Source organism: Monopterus albus, unplaced genomic scaffold (assembly GCF_001952655.1).
Source record: "Monopterus albus unplaced genomic scaffold, M_albus_1.0 scaffold231.1, whole genome shotgun sequence".
NCBI classification, from domain to species: Eukaryota; Metazoa; Chordata; class Actinopteri; order Synbranchiformes; family Synbranchidae; genus Monopterus; species Monopterus albus.
Window position 1 is genome coordinate 482,275 of NW_018128111.1, and position 18,909 is coordinate 501,183.

At 42.9% G+C, this 18,909-nt stretch overlaps 1 protein-coding gene across 1 annotated transcript in view; it reads right to left on the bottom strand.

Annotated features, from left to right (window-relative positions):
• The window catches only part of kcnh3 (potassium voltage-gated channel, subfamily H (eag-related), member 3), a 118,332-nt gene that overhangs the window by 27,384 nt on the left and 72,039 nt on the right, over window positions 1–18,909 (bottom strand). The window contains exons 3-8 of the mRNA XM_020620057.1: window positions 12,757–12,891; window positions 9,308–9,447; window positions 8,094–8,352; window positions 6,608–6,765; window positions 5,854–6,055; window positions 790–1,161 (exon numbers count right to left, since the gene is read on the bottom strand). Coding sequence (XP_020475713.1) covers window positions 790–1,161; window positions 5,854–6,055; window positions 6,608–6,765; window positions 8,094–8,352; window positions 9,308–9,447; window positions 12,757–12,891 — 1,266 coding nt within the window. The remainder of the gene's footprint in view (window positions 1–789; window positions 1,162–5,853; window positions 6,056–6,607; window positions 6,766–8,093; window positions 8,353–9,307; window positions 9,448–12,756; window positions 12,892–18,909) is intronic.

Sequence of the window (18,909 nt, forward strand, 5' to 3'; positions counted from 1 at the left end):
AAAATTCATGCTATACGTACAACTAAAAAAAGATTCTGTATTTCCATAAGTGGGGTAAAACTATGGACATAAAAAACAGTAAGAGAATTGATGAGTTTAAACACAAATATAAAGGTACGTGTCAATCAAGATATGGGCAAGAACAGGCTTAACGATTAATCAGGTGTAACATTGTGAGTGTGGTGTTTTAGTATATCACTAGCGTGGTGCAGAACAAAATTATCTATGTAGTAATACTGCTTGCAAACCAATGATGATAAGATGATGTTAGGGGGTAGGACTAGATAAGCCTAACTTCGTCCTACTCCGTTCAAGCATGTACTAGGTATAAGCAAATTGATAATATACTTGTGGATATGTGTGGAATTATGTGTGTTGACATATTGACTGTTGTTACATGTTTGAAAGAATAAATCAAATCAAATCAAATCAAATAATGTCCTGCTGTATTGTTTTCAATGTGATACAGGACACAGATGATTTATAATTCACTTTTCAGTTTTAATTTTGATTTTACATACTGTCCCAACATTTCCTGATCTGGGGTTGTGCTATGCAAAAGGAACAAAATGTGCTCAGCTGTGTGTTGACATCTCACTGGCGCCAGATAATGAGCTGAGTGCGTAACACTGAGACAAGAGGAGGCTCAGGCAGGAAACATTAACATTCATATGGTGGAGGAGTAAATGGGCAGAGCAGAGGATCCTGAGCTAAGAACCTCAACACACACACACACACACACACACACGCGCGCGCGCGCGCACACGCACACTCACACGCAGGTCTTACCTCCTATGAGCATGGTGCAGATGGAGAAGATCTTCTCAGAGTCCGTGTTGGCTGACACGTTTCCAAACCCCACACTGGTGAGACTGCTCAGAGCAAAGTAGAGAGACGTCACGTAGCTGCTACGCATCGAGGGGCCGCCGCCCAGCATCCCAACGCTCCCACCCCCAGTGCCCGTCCCTGATGCTGCCTCTCCCCCCGACATGTTTCTGTAATACTGGCTGGAGTTCCAGGAGCTCTGCCCTGTGACCTCTGACCCTGACATGTTCCACTGGCTGCTGTTTGCTGGGACGCTGACTGTGGCAGGGACCAACGTTGTCAGGGGGGATGGGAAGTAGGGGGTACCCAGACGCTTGGCCAGCTCATGGAGCCAACCTGAGAGACACAGATAAAGAAATGAGTTAAGAAAATTTCTCATTATCTGTCATTACCCATGGGGAAAAAGCATCTTACAGTAATTACAAAGAAAATGTGCCATCCTGTACAGAAGATCCAGTGTGGGAAAATTACTTTATAGCATGGAGTGCTGTTTATTTGCTGATCTTCATCAATTGAAAACAACTCGAAACAGCTGAAATCTACAGGTGCAGACCCACCAGGTTACCAAGTAGAGCTGATGTACAGCAGCTCAGAAAGACAAAGAAAACTGTTCTGCTTGTCTGTTTTTAGCCCTGGAGCATGTGCAGCCTTCTCTGCGACACAGTATCTTAGACACAAAACAACTCTCATGAAAAAAGCCCACCCCCAGACCCAGAAACCATGAATCCAGAAGTGCAAACAAGCCCTCTCATCTAGGTATCTAGAGACAATACAAATGTGCTCGCTCCCCACCTCGTGACCTACTCCTGGTGTGTTTTGTGAAAGTGGTTTTAACTTAATTTCACAGGAAATTCAGCTGCAGAGAAAAGAATGAGGAAAAGAAACAATAGGGGTTATTGACCAAGGAAGGAAGGGTAGGAAGTAGGAAGTGAAGGAGGAAGGATAAATTATTGAGGACCAGTGTTTGAGAGTGGGCAAGTGGAGTAATGAAAGCCCAGCTCAGCCACTGGCAGCAGAATCAGAAAGACTGCAAGAGAGGGAATATGAATAATACACTATGGAAGCACCCAGTGATTGATCTCCAGCATCACACTCCAAGCAAGCAGCTTTGACCTTGTGCGTGTGTGTGTGTATGTGTGTGTGTGTGTGTGTGTGTGTGTGTGTGTGAGGGTTCAGTGAAGCCAACCTCCCAGAATAAACAAGCAGAGGTGACAATCAAGCTGTGAGCAGACTCCCAGTCTGGCAGGCAAACCAACAACATTAGAGGATTTAACACCTGAGTAGTTTCCTAATTACACTGTCATTAGCACAACTTAACCTCTGGCATCCTGAGGAAACGTAGACCCCACGGAGATGTTGTACTGCATGTCTGTGAGTGTGGAGCAGAATATAAACAAGAAAAATTTGTTTGTTGTGTTGTCAAGGGGTTAGGGAACATGGAGGGCATTTCTGATGTCTGTAAGATCATGCTGTGGTGACGTTTCTGAAGGCACACATCACTCAAAATAAGGTACTGGTCCATTTTATGGTATAATTTGTATGAATGCAATTTAGACTCTGAGGGCAGGATGTTTTGTGTATTATGACAGTTCCCATGTGGCCTCATTTTGCAAAGAGTGAAATGAATGAACTATACCCAAGAAATTCATTTCAGTCATCAGACAAAAATGTTGTACATATTTACAATGTGACCAAAACAACAAGATAAATTGACACAATAATTTTGTATCACATGTATAGTGTTGCTCTATGATAGACTGGCGACCTGTCCGGGGCATACCCCGCCTCTTCAGTTATCCAAACTAGATTTCGCCTTAGAGCAGCTTTGCTGGGGCTCAACCCCTGCAGTAGATTGCCCAGCACCGAGAACACAGGTAAACGGCAAAGCCAAAGTTTTCTACACAGGATGATGAAACTCTTTCCATAGGTTACTAGAACAATTTAAATTTCACTATACACTGTCAAAAACATCCTGTTCGGTCTCTGGACATTGCATCAGATGCTTGAGAGCCACATGTGGTTGCAGCACACCGAGCTCAAGAACCGTGTGAAACGGAGGCATTGAGCTGAGGGAAAGTTGTGCGCCAACAGAGAACTGGGGACCCACACCGTTGCCTTTGTTTTGCATTGGTCAGGTTATTTTGGTTGGATTGAACTCAAAGCTGCTCTACAACAGCAAGAACAGACCTCTCTCCAGTACTGGATGGCGAGCCCTGCCCAAGGAATCGAACAAAGTGGTATATCTGGGGTTGTTTTACTGGGCTGACAGCTCGTCTCTCTAGAAGCCACTACAGCTGCTGCTGAAATGTGGATTTTCTGGCTCTAAACTACTGTAAACAAGACAAGCGGTAAACCTAACACCCTGCATCACATATTCCATGTCCAGTTCAGCTGAATGTGGCTGGTGTGTGTGTGTTGCTACTCTACAAGGGACTGTTGGGACGACCATGACTCCACTGCCCTTGAATTATTAACAAGCATGTAAACAAAACCTGTACGTCTCCAACTCACTGACACACAGACTGACTAGTTCAGCCTAGGTATACCTCAAACCTCTATTGTGGATCACAGGTAGTGTCCCCAAAAGGTTGGACTGCAAACTGGTTTGTGTTGTCCCCTGGATCACCCCCCTGTCTGAATAGTAAACTGAGGGAGCGCCAACATGAATTGACTATAGTGTTACTGTCTGTCATTATGAGGTTTGCTGAAGTGATAATGATGGGTAGTTTGATGAAAATCTGAGGGAGAGAAAATGAGAGAGGGAGAGTGAGACAGCAAGTGATAGAAGATGAGGAAGAATAATAGAATGATATGCCTGATTATGTGTCCCTGCGCCGGGTTCAGAGCTTAGAAAACACACTCATTTGCAGTTGATTATCTGACTCGACAACGTTTGGGTGTGTGTGCATGTTTATGTGGTGCTCAGGTAGAATGAAGCACAGCGATGGCGAGCTTTGCCCCAGTTCACAATAAAAAGGATTAAAGTTGGCTTCCTTGGCAGCTGCCTGTCTCTTTGTGTGTGTGTTCAAGCTAATCAGACTGTGTGCCAGGGTTTCATGTCACCCGCAGGATTTGAGATTCTCCGCTGAGAGATGATTGTGCAATATCAACAAAGCTGCGTCTTATTAAAAGCATCGTCTGTGCTGCAAATTGAGACACATGCGGGTGCCCTTCCCCATGACTGCTTCTGCGTCTTGTCAGATACGTGTGACCTAAGATCTTGCTTTTCAAGTAAGATCAGACACGTGAATAGCTAAAGCTGAACAAGGCAACATTTTTATGAACTAAACCATAAAGTGAGGCTGGAATTAGACTATATCTTATTGAAGATGCATGCTGGAGTCAGCTCACAGTGTTACTGAGAAGAGTGACAGATGTTTGTGTGATTTGCCCAACTGGAATTCTGCCAGGAGATTATGCAGAGTGACAACTACAAACTTGAGTGACATACAGTGGACACTAAAGAGCTCTTCACCCAGAGAAAATGAATCATAAGGCTGCTTCACGGTGGGTGTTTCCACCACACCCACTCCACAGAGACCACATGTAGACCTGAGCAGCTTGGTTTACTGTAATGGGAACATTTTCTTTCCAACAAGTGAATGCTAGTAAGGTTGCTGATGTCTGTACAGTACCTCTGCAAAGGAAGCACTTGGACCCTTTACTTACAGTATCTAACTATGACACTAGGAGATGTAACATATTGGTGAGTGAGCTTTAAGGGTAGATTTATGTTATGCTAAGCTAAACCTTTAGCTTCATATTTATCTCACAGACATGAAAGTGGTTTTAGTCTTCTCATCCAACTCTTAGCAAAATCCCATTTCCCAAAAGTGTTGAACTGTTTCTTTAAGTATCAGTGGCAGTACCACTGTTGCGGGTTCGCGTCACCCTGTCTCGTGGATTTGTGTTTGTTTACCTCGTCTCTCCTTCCTGCTCTGTCACTGTGGTCAGTCATCGTTTCACTCACCTGCTGCTTGTTATCTCCTGGTCCCGTCATGTACATATACACCTCGTTTTCTGCTGATTCGCTGCTGGTTCATACCAATGTCAGACCCGGACATTCACACCTCAGTCTTCGCCCAGCTCATGCTGTTTGCTACCGATCTTCTACGCTGTTTCACCCCATGTTTGCTCCACGTTTCCCAGTTTGTTTTTTGATATGTTCTGCTCCAAGTATTTAGGTTTGGTTTGAGTACTCGCCGCCTCTGCGTTTGCGGTGCGCTACTTCTCTGTGTACCTGCGGACTGCAGCCCTGCTAACTTGATTGCCATGGTTACTGCTACTCGTCTATCTACTCATATGTCATCCTGGTCTCCTGCTCGTCTTCTGGTTCCTGTGTCCCTCCTGCTGCCGGCTCTCCTGGTTCTTCGTCCTCCTGGTCTCCTCCTGGTCTCCTCCCGGTCTCCTCCCGGTCTCCTCCCGGTCTCCTCGTCTCTCCTGGTCTCCTCCCGGTCTTCTAGTCTCCTCCTGGTTCCTCGTCTTGCCTGTCATTGGTTGCTCCCTGCCTGCTCAGAGCCTGCTCATCTTCCTGCCATCCAGCATAACCTGTGTTTGTTCAATAAACTGCTTTCTTTAGTCTGTGTCTGCTATTGGGGTCCACACCATACCACGCCACCTGCCATAACAACCACAGTTGAAAACTACAAGGAAAAGTCCTGCATTCAAGACACACTTTTAATTTTTTAGCAACAGAATGAGTTTTAAAAGTTACAAATCATGCAAAATAACCATTTTCAGAGATTTATATTAGAAATATTACAAATTTTTTATTATTGGTGCATTAACGTGTAAGTAGCATATCAATGAGGCAAGTGCTTCAGCTGAGGATAATGTAAACTAATGAATCAGGCACACAGCACATCATATTTATAATAATGTTTTGTGAAATTACAGTGCCAGTAACGGAACCTGTCACATAGAGCAAAGAATGTTTTCCTCTGAAATCTAGTGAAGTATCAAGTAGCATAAAACAAAGTATTTGGTTACTTTTCACCACACTCAGCTGGGAAAAAAGTGTCTACTAACCAATATCCCAGGAGCCAGGACTTTCGAGCTCCCTGCGGCCTAAGAAGTACCAGACACAGGCCATCCAGTGGGCCAGCAGGGCGAACATGGACATGAGCAGAGTCAGGACCACAGCGCTGTACTGGGAGTAGCGCTCCAACTTCTGCAGCAGCCGCAGCAGCCGGAGCAGCCGAACCGTCTTCAACAGGTGGACCCCAAAGTACTGCACAAACACAGGCCACACAGGCTTCAGTGTTTCTTAAAGCTAAAGGAGAAAATCTGCAATCCTGCTGCCACTGTGATACCAAAGGATCTAAATTACATGTTCTTTAAAAATGACAGTTTTGTCAGTGTTTTGTTCAAAATGTATTTATTTTATTAGAAATTATAAATGAGTCTTAAAGCTCAGGTTGCATGCATGTGTAGTACGTGGAAGTCATTGAGACCTGCAGCACAGTGTGTGCACTAACATCAGACTAGCTCTGCGTCATTTGTTTGTCTGATGAGCAGAAGTTTGAATGAAACGTTGATGAGCCTGTGACATTATGCACTAATCTCCCCTCTCTCCAAATCTGGCTTGTTGCCATCAACACTGTGTTAATGTGGAAACGGAATGCGCGACACTGAGTGCGTCTGCATTCGTGTGTTTTTCTTTCACAGAAAAAAACCTGATTTGTGACACACTTTTTCACTGTCACATGCTATTTGATAAAGCAAACACAAAAATGTCAACACACAGGCGCACAGTACTGTAACACGCACAGAGGAGACTCACCACGCTGATGTTGAAAGCATACAGCAGGTCAAAGGGCAGGGCGGCAATGAGATCGACAAAGAGCCAGGTGGTGACGTAGTGAACGCAGATGGAGCGGGCATCATACACTACCTGACCGGACGTGCTTACAAAAGTGGTTCGAAAGTTCAGCACAATGTCTGCAGAGGACAACAACAACAGCAGAGGCAGGACAGTATGGGCGTCACTGTTACATGATAACCACACAGCTGAGAACAACATACAAAGCATGACTTCAGAGACTTGACGATAACAGGAGAAGTGGATTTAACTCTACATTATAACTACAAACTGACAGTGGAAGCACCATAGCGTGTGTTTTAACATTCACAAAAACGTGAATACAGAGTTCACGTTCCTAATCCCTTTCACGTGCAATAAATCAAAGTTACTGGTGTCTGGACTCCTTCCTCCTGTTCACCCTAAAACATTTTCTAAAGCATGGTCAAATCAACTGAGCAGCTTTCAAAGTGAACGTGTTTCAGCGTAAGAATCCCTGTGTGTCCCTCTGTGTCAACCTAAGGTGCTGCATTGGCAAAGTGTACGATTACTTTATAGATTAATTTAGAACTTTAGTCAATGAATCAAAGAACCATCAAATAGCAAACCTTTGACAGCCTTCATCTACAGGTATAGTAAGCTGAATGTCTCTGAAGTTTAGAGAGCAGGGTGCACAAAGCACGACACTTCATATCATCACCTTGGAAAATAGGAAATGTCATTTTCTGCTTTATAGACCAAACAATCAATTAAGGAAATAATCAGCACATGAAACTATAATGAAAATAAATGTTAGAAACTGTTTGTCTCAGTGCTTCTGACACTTCAATGCTTCACTTTTCATTTAAAAAACAACTCTGCTTTGTCTGCTGTCATGTTTTCTAAATGGTTGTCTTCTCAAAGCGAAGCAGAAATTTCTTTCACAACTTCACCCACTGCCAAGGTGCATAAAGGAGACAAAACCAGACTGGAAAGGCAAAAAGTCCAGGAATACGGTACAGAGCAACTTTAATGTTAAGACCAGTGTGTTTCAGCTTGTAGCCTTTGTCTGTTAAAAGCATGTAACAAAGAATCATTTAGGTTTTACAGATACAGAAAAAATGATTGGTTGTTTTTAATCACATATACTGTTAATATTTTTTTCCATTTCTGCTTAAATGACTCTTTGTTATGTGATTTTAACAGATCCCTTAAAATTTAAACATTTTCTGTAGCATGTAAAAGTACTTTTAATATTTTAACAGAGGACTATCATTTGTAATGGAGTTTTTCTACAGTGCGATATTAGTATTTATACTTAAGCAAAGGATCTGAATACTTATTTGACCACTGGCTAAGGTTAGTACAGGTGTTTGGGAGGAGAAAGCACAGATCAAACCAATGTTAACACCAGCTTGAACGTGTGTGAACGTGTGCTCAGGCGTGCGTCTTCCAGGACTCTGTTTTAAAAACAGTTACACGGTCTCACCTAAAATAAACAGGATCTCGACTAGGATGTCACTGACGCTGGGCGGGCTTCGAGAGGCGCTGCCAATGCCTTCGTCCCGGCCTCCCACCACTGTGAAGCACACGTTGTAGGGAACGGTGACGGCCACGTAGAAGGTCGCCAGCAGGATCAGCCAGTCCCAGCCGGCCTTGAAGGTACCATAGTGGAGGAGGATGAAGCGAGATTTCTGAATGGCTGCTACCTTGTACTCCGGGATCGGTGGCTTCTCCCCAAACATGTTCTGGATTGGACGAGAGGGAGAGAGGTGTCAATGCCAGAGACTGTTTTACACCTCGGCCTTTCTCCCCGTCCCCAGCCACACACACAGACAGTAACACCTTCTTATACAAACACTTACTGGAGCTCTTTCAGCTTAGACCCTTTGGCAGATCCATCACCACAAACACATGCTGTGTAGACAGGCACTGTGAAAACCCACACACGTTTAACACATAATCTATTTTAGATCCAGAGGTCTCCAACAACACCAAGCCCTGAATTATCCTTTGTAAAAAAAAATCCATATAAAGATGATTCACAGGACATTTATAGATGTACATTTGATGCAACATTGCAGTTGTAGAAACTCTGCCACATTGATTTTAAATGTGTTACAGAACATTTCTGAGTTTCAATGAAGAAAAAGAAGATAGAAATGGTATTAAAAAACCGAGGAAGGTGTTTTTTAAATACCTGTTGTTAAGTTAGGACGAAACCTTTAAAGACAAAAGTGATTAGTGTCAAATGGATAATTGGTACCTGCTTTCACCAGTCCTCAGATTAAGTTAATTTGACTGTCACCCAGATGTTATTTGTCTTTAAAGTTGCTGCATTTCTTGCTTAAAGACATGGCTGCCTGTAAACAGGGCCTGCTTCAGCATGAACACCTCAGAAGAACAGAAAGCAAAGGCAAAAATAAGGAGGTAACACAAATGCAATCCTCATTTAAAACAACAGAGAAATAATAATCCATAATTATGCAAAATCCCTCAGTAAATGAGGATCACACTTGCAGGATGCACAGTGCAGACGTCAGCACAATCTACAGCAGAGGTCTTTTACACTCAAACTCAAACAGAAGGGTGTGATACTCCCACTGACCTGCACATGAGATGATGAATCTGTGGCGTTACTGACCGCAAAGTTAAAAGGTAACACCCAGTCATACCAGTGTGGAGAAGCACAGAGAAACTCACATTGTTGAGCTTGAGCTTGCTCTTGTCCTGTTTCTGCAGGTGTCCTGACAGCTGATAGAGCACAGCTCTGCTGCGGCGCCGGTTGGTGTTGAAGCCCGGAGGGCGGGCTACCCGATGCACCTCCAGACCTGTCTCCTCATCTGCGGGGGAGACGGAAACATCCACAACAAGGAGTTAGAACTGAAACCAGGCTTTGTCTGTCCACCTTTCTTTCTGCCTTTGTGGCTCTTTGTTGCCTGAACAAGCTCTGGATAATCTACCACATCTACAACATCTCAACCTTTCTGTCATTTATTGAATAACAAAGGGTAAGATCAGCATCACTGCGGGCAAAGCAGAGTACAGGAAATAAAATGATCTCTCAGAAGCATCGAAAGGCCAGTAGGAGTCGTTTACTGTTGGGCCATTCTCAGGCAGAACGTCTGTCCTTGTTCTCTCCGTTACTGCTTTACATTTCCTGTTATGATTGTTCCTCTGTCTGTCCATATCATGTCTGGCAAATACCCACCGCTGTAACCAAATCATCTTTATTTTCAGCCACTAAATTTGATTTGTTCGTTCTATCTAGGAACGGATTTCAAACAGCTGGTGTACAGAAGAAGCATCTGTCAGTCACTCTCTCCGTGTATGGGGGTTATTCTCAGGACCATCACTACGAACAGACATGTGGTATAAACAAGGTGTGTGACAGTGTCATACAGTGTCTACAGGAGCACCTGCTTTGGCAGATGTACACAGGCCATGTGCTGGTTGTGTAACCCGTAAGGTTCAGTACTGAGCATTTGCCTGGGAAGTTTTAAACGAGAGAAACCAGGGATGGCACTGGAGAGGGAGCCGTTTTCTGCTAAACGACATTCAAGCACTCATTACGTTATCAGTGGGGCTGATGGAATAATTTTACAACTGGCGACAGAAACCTCTACTTCCTGTAAAGCAGGGCATCTTCAGTGATGACTCATTCTGCTCTAGCTGCACCTGAAAATGCAATAAGGTCGTCACAAACACCAGCTTTTCTGTCTGTGTTATCAAATAAGGCCATATATTCTCTAACTGATATTGTAACCATTGGTTTCCGCTTGGAACTGAGCCCCAGCTGCCAGGGCCCAACAGTAAACACCATATTAAATGATAGATGTTTCTGTCTTAAAACAATGGTCAGGTCATCTATCTGAAGCCATCCGAGTTAAACATTCATTCATTTTCTACTGTTTAGTCCCTGAACAGGGTCACGGGGGGGGGGGGGCCCGACACAGACTGTGGGAGGAAGCTGGAGTACCCGGAGAGAACCCACGCAAGCACAGGGAGAACATGCAAACTCCACACAGAAAGGTCCCAGGTGCACAAAAAAGTGGGTGAAACTTCCTAAATAAAGAATAGAACTACTGCTAGCTGACTTTACTGATGTCGTAGAGAGCCCAAACGTTTGCACATGCCACAAGAACAGTTTAACTGTCCTACTGCTTTAAACCTGTTAAATAAAAAGCAACAATGCGTTAAGATTTTTAATGTCTGCTTGCTGCAGGGGTTGTATTAACATCAAAAAGCTTCAAAATGTGGAATTTTGCCTAAACATTTGCACACAACTGTTCATTTTTGCACAAAACTAGGACGATGGATTTTGTCTCCCATCACTTACACTGAAGGACTCTTCGAAAAACAAGTGTCAGTGCAGCAACAGGAGGAAAGACTGCAGCAAGGAAAAGCTGTTTTCAGCTGGTAAAATGCTAAACACGCACTGCTTTAGAGCCAAATGATGATATAGAGACTGTGCACTGCTGCTTCAGAGGTTCCTGCTGGTGTTGCTATTCTGCTGTATTTTTTCCAGGCCGGCCAAAGGAAACTTGACGTCAGGACGTTTTTTGGTATTTTACAGTATACATATATTGATTGATGGTATAATTTACTGTTAGTTAATAGATATGATGCTGTGCCTCTTCTCACCCTGCTACTGTGTTGTTACTGCTGGTTTTCAGAATATACGGCCTGTTCTCAGGGAGGCTGTGTGCGGCAGTGAGGAAAGTGGGCTAGCTACACAATTTAAATTATTAATACAGTCAATTAACAGAGCAGGGGTGTGTTTTGGTGGATAGCAGTGCGTCTCTTCAGCTCCATAAAGCAGCCAAAGTCCCTCTGAATTTTGAACATTGTGTTTTTCTGTCCTTCTAACTCCCCTTCGGTCTCATGAACCCACCGCCTTTTGAAAAGGCACGATGCGTTGAGCTAAGTGTCAAACGTGAGCAATACCGCAGACCCCCGCTGAGGAGGCGAAGCAGGTAAATGAGTTCTAACTCATCACACCATAAATGTCAACATCTTTCCTTTTGTTCACTTTCCACTTGTTTCTTTTTTCTCTGCGCATCCAGGATGTGCTTAAATTAGCTGAAATCAGAAAGTTATATTCTGAGTTATGGTTCGAGTCACGTTGCAGTGAAAAAAACAAACCATTTAAATCCTCTTTTGTCTCTATCCTGCCTTTCCTTTCCATCTGTTTTTTTTTTTATCAGTCCCCTGTGGTGTGCACTGCTCTTCAATTTGGTATGTCAAATTTAAAATGTAATAGCTCATGCAGTGTGTAAGACACAGCCAGTGTATGAAAGCAAGCTTCAATCATTTCAGGGGAAAGGCAATGAGATATTCAGCCAAATGAGAGAGGCTGGGCAAGTGGGGGAAAATTGGGTAAGTGATTTCAAGCAGATGCTCTTTCGCACCAGGAAGCACTGCAGACAGCAGCTCTGAAAGCTAATCTAAAAAAATAGACGCTTAAACACTCCGTTCTTCTCTCCTGCTCCCTCCACAGGGTCAGTATTCAATTTTCTAATTCTCCATCATGGACTCAGCAGGTGCTGGCAACAGGATTTGGAAAGTCAGATCTGAATGTGTGCTGTACCTGAGGACTGGAACACACTGTTCAGTGAAGACAGTCCCTTCAGAGATTCAACACACACCTCTGAGACATCCAAATCTCTTCTTCCAGCTTTGCATGCTGGGATTTGTTTTTACAGAAGTAAGGAAAACAAACCGGTTGAACAAACATCTCTGGGCTGACTTTGGATGGCGGGTCAGTCTAAAGTATTGTATAATATGATAATATTATGATAATGAAACAAACTGCTAATATTTTGGCTTATTGTAAACCTTGTCAGTGATTTGGACTTTCCTTCCGTTTCCTCGTGTCTGTTCACAGCAGATGCTCCTTTCTTCCTTACAGATAATCCTACAGAAATGTTTAAGTCACTGACCAAGTCCTACCAAGTCCAGCTACTTGGCCTAATAATGCCCTGCTGGAGGTGTCTGTGTAACTTACAGTATGTCTGGGTGTGGAAACACACTGTAGAATGTTGACAGATCAAAACATCAAGGGCCCTGCATAACTCTGAGTTTAAAGCCAGAATTCTAGAATGTCAGCATTCCAGACACTTTGTTCTAAGGTGTCATTCATATGAACTCACCTGTGTCAGGTCCTTGCTCAGGGTCCTGCTCCTTCTTCTTGTCAGTGATGTCTTTGTGGGACACCAGGAACAGAACTACTTCCCCCTTCTCATTTTTAATGGGCACAATGTCCAGAAGACACCAGAACTGTGTGCCTGGAGAGAAATGCAAACATGCACAGTTAATTCATCCTTCACACACAAATGTGCACTGATGTACTACCGCGCATACAGCATCAAGGTCAATTCTCATTTCTTAGCACAACCTCTTTCGCTGTCCTGACAAACTATTGCACAGTCTGGTTTTCCAGCTGCACTGTAGTTAAAAAGAGCCCAGTGGATCATCACTTCACCTCTCCCCAACCTGGAGCACATTCATGCAAGTCATGCTCAAGAAACCTTGGGGCTTCATGAAAGTCAATTTGCACCCTGGGCAGGACCATCCTCCATTTTCCCCTCGGGGAAGATCAGGTCATGCATACGCCACCCAGTAGGTTCAAGAGCAGTTTCTTTCCACAAGCCACGGGGGCTCTGATTATATTAAGTCTACATGACAACCTGTTTCTTAAGGGTTGGTACAGTTTTATTGTTTACATGTTGGGTTTTATGTATTGATGTATGGATTTATCTATTGTTGTTATTTATTGATTGATTTACAGGTATTCACTAAGATTTTATTCTGAGCAATTATAGGTAATGTACAGTCAGTTCAGGAGTTTAACATGATTTTAATGTGTTCATTTCCCAGTTCCCAACCACACACTGCTCACACCTCAATGTAAAGGATGTGACCAGCCATATTTAGATGTTATCTGCTCACTGTCATGCTCTCCGCAGCAAGATTATTACTACTTTTTTTAGTGTACCTTCATTTAGTTTGACTGTCTAAATGAGGTTTGAATACTTTTTATTACTCAAAGGCTGTGTGTGTCAGTGATAACACGGCTATAAACATTCCGGTAGAATGTATTGGCTCTAACCAGAGGACATTATGGTACCAGAACCTTTCCATGAGACTACATGTTCTCTTACAGTCACAGCATTCCTCCAGCCTAGATGAAAAGCTGCTTTTTCTGTTCTACCAGTACCACCAGAATTCACTACGTCCCACCCTGCACTAGTGCAGAAGACGTAGATCCAAGTTAAGCTCCACGAGACCACTATACACTACTCACCATATGAGATTCTTCAGACCCTTTTGTTAAGGAAGCTTTGGGGCTCTGATCACAGATGAACATGCATGATTGCAGGGACCTGTCTTCATTGTTATCAAGTCTAGCAGATGTTTAACCTTTGAATTAAATCAGTGTTGCTGCTTTAACACAGCTGTGCGCCATATATTGGTAAAAAGATATGACGCTGTACAACACTACCGCGGTCCGCAAAGGTTTGTAAAATCACGACTTCCAAGAGTCACTTAACGGTGTTTCAGTGCCCTGTCTGGCTGAAGGTCTGGAGTCTGTTTCAGCGGTGATGCCACATGGGCCCTGGAGCACACATCACTGCTGAAAGGTGAGAAGTTAAACCACTGGGGGTTAAGCTGTATATCACTGTGCTTTGAATAAGGTCGCCCTGCTGGCTGGTACATAGATGCATGAAATCAGGCTAAAACAAGCTGTTTAGGTTTTCTGTTACTCACATGTAATCTCTGACTGGTGACACTATGAACTTTATTCTGTCCACTGCATATTGTTTTCTGCAACTAAACCCCAAACAGGGATCAAGCATGTAAATAATATATTCAAACGATCAGGAGGATTAGCTCAATAAAACATCACCCATACTGAGGATGGATTTGACCCTGTTTGACTGGAACATCAGGGTAAACAATAGCTTCTTCTGTTCTGCCTCCTTATGCATAATTAAAGTATATGGGCTTTTACTATGTCAAATACATGTAGATACAGGTGTTATTCTTTTGTGAGCTTTGTTTTTAGCCTATAAGTGTTTACATTTTGGCAAATGCCAACAAATTACCCAAATTAGATGAACGGCTGTGGGTTGTGTGTCACAGACAGAGGAGTGAAAACACTGAGATCAGCTCACACATGAGTTTTAGTAGAAGAATACAGTCTAGTACCAGCGTTATCCTTTAAGAAAAGTTAAGATAGTACTGTATATAAACACTGAGTCAGTGTGACAGTGCTGAAGCTTGCAGAGCAGCTTAACCTCCAGTGGTTTAACGTCTCACCTTTCAGCAGTGATGTGTGCTCCAGGGCCATGTGGCATCACTGCTGAAACAGGCTCCAGCGAGCTGGCTGATGTTCTCACCACCATCTTCAATCTCTCCCTCAGCCAGAGCATCGTCCCCACCTGCTTTAAGACCACAACCATCATCCCCCTTCCCAAGAAGATAGAGCCCGGTCACCTGCCTGAACGACTACAGGCCAGTGGCACTCACCCCAATCATTATGAAGTGTTTTGAGAGAGTGATGCTAGCCCGCATTCAGAGCAGTATACCGGACACCCTGGACCCCCTGCAGTATGCCTACCGGCCCAGTAGGACTCCACTGCCCTCTCTGCAGAGCATCTACTACCGCAGGGTGCGTAGGAAAGCTGCCTCCATCCTCAAGGACCCCACCCACCCCCAGCACGGACTGTTCCTACCCCTGCCCTCTGACCGGAGGTTCAGGAAATGCAGGACTTCTATGCTGAAAAACTCTTTCTTTCCCTCTGCCATCAGACTCCTATAAACAGCTGACTCAGGATCTACCCCATGTAATTCCATCTGTACTGTTTACATTCTCATTTTGCACATGCACAATTGCACACTCCACGGCTCCCATGTAACATATATTCTCTCTGCATTATATTGTGTTCTTGTTGTATTTTATTTGCTTCCTTCAGTTGCTGCTTTAAAGTGCCTTAGATTTGAGTTGCTGCCTATTTACATTTGTGTTACTGCTCATCTACTTTATATTTCACTTGTATTGTGTGGCATTCATGTGGACGGCAAAGAAAGAATTTCATTGTACAGGGAAACACTTTCCTAACTGTGCATATGACAAATAAACACTTTGACCTTTGACCTTTGGATTACCCCAGATTAACTATTAGCAGCTCCTGTTTGGAGCCATGGATGTACAGACAGCTATCACTGGATTACTGTGATACTGAAGAAACCTCAAAATGATAATGAGCTTTAATTCTTGACAAACATCAGAGATGATTATATTCTCTGGAAGTATAAGTCACACAATGATATCAAAGTGATTTTCATATCTCTTTTCAGGTTTTAATGGATTACGACTCCAAGAAGAAGTACAATGTTTGACCCTAATTCACTTCACACAGCATCTTTTCCTCGTGTCTTTCCCTGGGGCTTCAGGCTTTCTCTTCTGACGTTATTAGGAACATCTAGATGTCTATTACAAACCATATCCTGTCATTTCCTGATGATTAAAATCACTTAAATTACCGAGTATTTCACTCCCCACCTGCTCCTATTCTCGTCTAAACGGGGATTTAGATTGGTTTTTACCAAGGTAATTTTATGAAAACTCTCTGTCAGCGGTTTATTACAGAAACTGTGGCATGCGTACTGTTTTCAAAATATGCAAGTCGTTTCTTAAAAAACAAATGACACAATAATTTCCATGGCCAATAATGTGTAAGATTTAGTTTCTTTACATGTACAAAAGCTGCTGCTTTTTCTGCATTGTTTGCACAGTTTGTTGATGTTAATACTGCTATTTTGTTATATTACTCAGCCTTATGCTAGTTTACTGTTTGCACATTGAGAGCCGATGTACCAGAATCAAATTCCTCATGTGTCCGTCGCACCTGGCCAATAAAGCCGATTCTGATTCTGAAATGAAAAGCTGTGATCACAGCATGTATTTTACTCACAATATTACCAGTTCTGTTACCATTACCTTATACTGCATTGTCCTTATCTTGAGTATTTATGGCAGTAACAAATGAATGCACTCTCATCAACATTACTCCGAACTTTTCCACCAACTTCTTCAGGAACGTCTTGAATGTGTTAGTATTTATTCCCAGTCAGTCCTGTGTTTTATTGGCCAGAGATTAAAAAGGTAAAGTGTCTATGTGAATACATTAGGTGTATGTATTCAGTGGATAAAATGCTATTTTAAAACTGTGCTGCCGACTCTGGCAAGAGAACTCGAGTGAGGGAACAGGATGTGTTTATTCTTTTCTTCACTGCCCTGGCAAACAACTAATATGCTAATGTGAGCTCATGGAGTGCTGATAAAAGCAGAAAACACTTCTCATTTGTAACGTGTGTGTGTTTTATAACCCTCTGTTGCCCTTTGTTCCAGGCTTATATCTCAGAGGAGCAGCTGTGTCCGTGTCCATGTCTCTCCTCCATCTGTACACGACCCTCACAGCTCTTCGCTTCGATCTGTGAGAGCCAAGCCTTCGGGCTGTCTGGGAGTAGCTCACTTACTATAGTGTAGTGCTCTTTGCTTGGGACAACCAGCTAATCATGATGCAAAAGGTATGAGCATTGCCTTTATTACTTTCTTTATTTCTTTGTAGTCATTTTCTGCCCATTCATTCATCTCTTCCATTCATCACAAATCACAGCTTTGATTTATTAATAATTAATACACAATGGATGAATGTTCTTCTTTCACAGTCTTACAAGCAGATTTTTCTTTTAGTTTTGTGGTTGATGTTCAGCCTCTCCTGCAGCGCCTGGATCCAGTGGTGGCATTCCTACACAGCTATAGTTGATTTGTTTTAAATTATTGCTTTGTTGACTGACTGCTGAAGCATTCAGGTGGATTGTAGTGTGGTGAAACTGGCAGATGGAAGCTCCTTTGACTTTGCACATACAGTAAAAGGACTGATCCTTTAAAATAGCTTTTAATTTTTCAGGTCATGAATTCATTTCCTCAGTCCACGGAGCTGTATGAATTTTTGCTATGGCTGATCTTAGTTCCTTTCTTTTCATTTCCCCCCCTTCTTTAACCAAGGGTGAGCTCTGTTTTTTAAGATCAAATTTAAACACAGTGACATTTTGAAGCACTCTATCTGAACTGTTCGGAGGTTAATGCAAGAAAAAAACTGTCCAAACAAGGGCAGAAATGCAGGCTTGTCTTAAACCAACCAGCTTACAGCTATAAAATGATTCACAGTCCCCACGAAAATGTTTGTGCTTGTAAGGAAAGCTGCAAGATAGAGTTGTTTGTGCAGCTTCTCAGTCATCCAGGTCACAAAAACTTAAAAAAAACAACTGGACTATGTCTTCGACCTCAAAAACCTAGTCCAGTTGTTTTTTTTATTTAGTTTTTCCAGCAAGATAGAGTTGCAACAACAGCAGCTGCAAATCCTGTTACAGACCTGGAAATTTCCAGTTTAGATGTGAACCATGCAGACAATTATTCCAAAACCTTTAGTGACACAGTGCAGCCTGAGTCTCCACACAAACTGTTCTGTTCTGTCTTACATGAGGCACGTCAGCCTCTGTGCTTCAGCACACTGAATTTGAAATAAAATAATAAATCTAACAGTAAAGTCTCACTAATTTGAGCAAGTTTACATCAGTATAGAATCTGTAGTATCTTATTGCCACATTTGTTTTATATCTTACATGTTTTATGTGTTGCGTCCTGTGCTGCCTGTATGTTTCAGTGAGTTGAGCACAGTCTTACTCAGTTCAAACACCAGCAACCAAGCAGTACGGCTGGTATTACCAGCAAAGTATCTGGGAAATCTGAGTGAGATAAAGCTGGGAGCATGTTGACAAACACCGGTCACCATTTCTTTTCCCTGAGCTCTGAGATGTCCCAGTGGGAACTTCTGGAAACGGAACATATTTTTAAGAGATCTTTAATTCCAAGTACAGTAAAACATCTCAATGTCTGTGCTGTGTGTCAGGTGGTTTACCTGTAATATTTACTTGTGTGCTGTACTTTTGTTGTTGTTGTTGTTTTAGTGACCTAAGGACAATTTTCCACTCCTGTAGGCTGTGAGGTTGCATCTATTTTATTCAATTTTATACTTGAAACATAGAATTGAAATGTATGAGCATTCAAATTAAAAGCCTGGAAGACACTATGTGCCTCTCCTCTCCTCTCCTCTCCTCTCCTCTCCTCTCCTCTCCTCTCCTCTCCTCTCCTCTCCTCTCCTCTCCTCTCCTCTCCCTATGCTTCTATATGCCACCATTACACATTACTAACTTTGTGTCTCCTCTCTCCCATA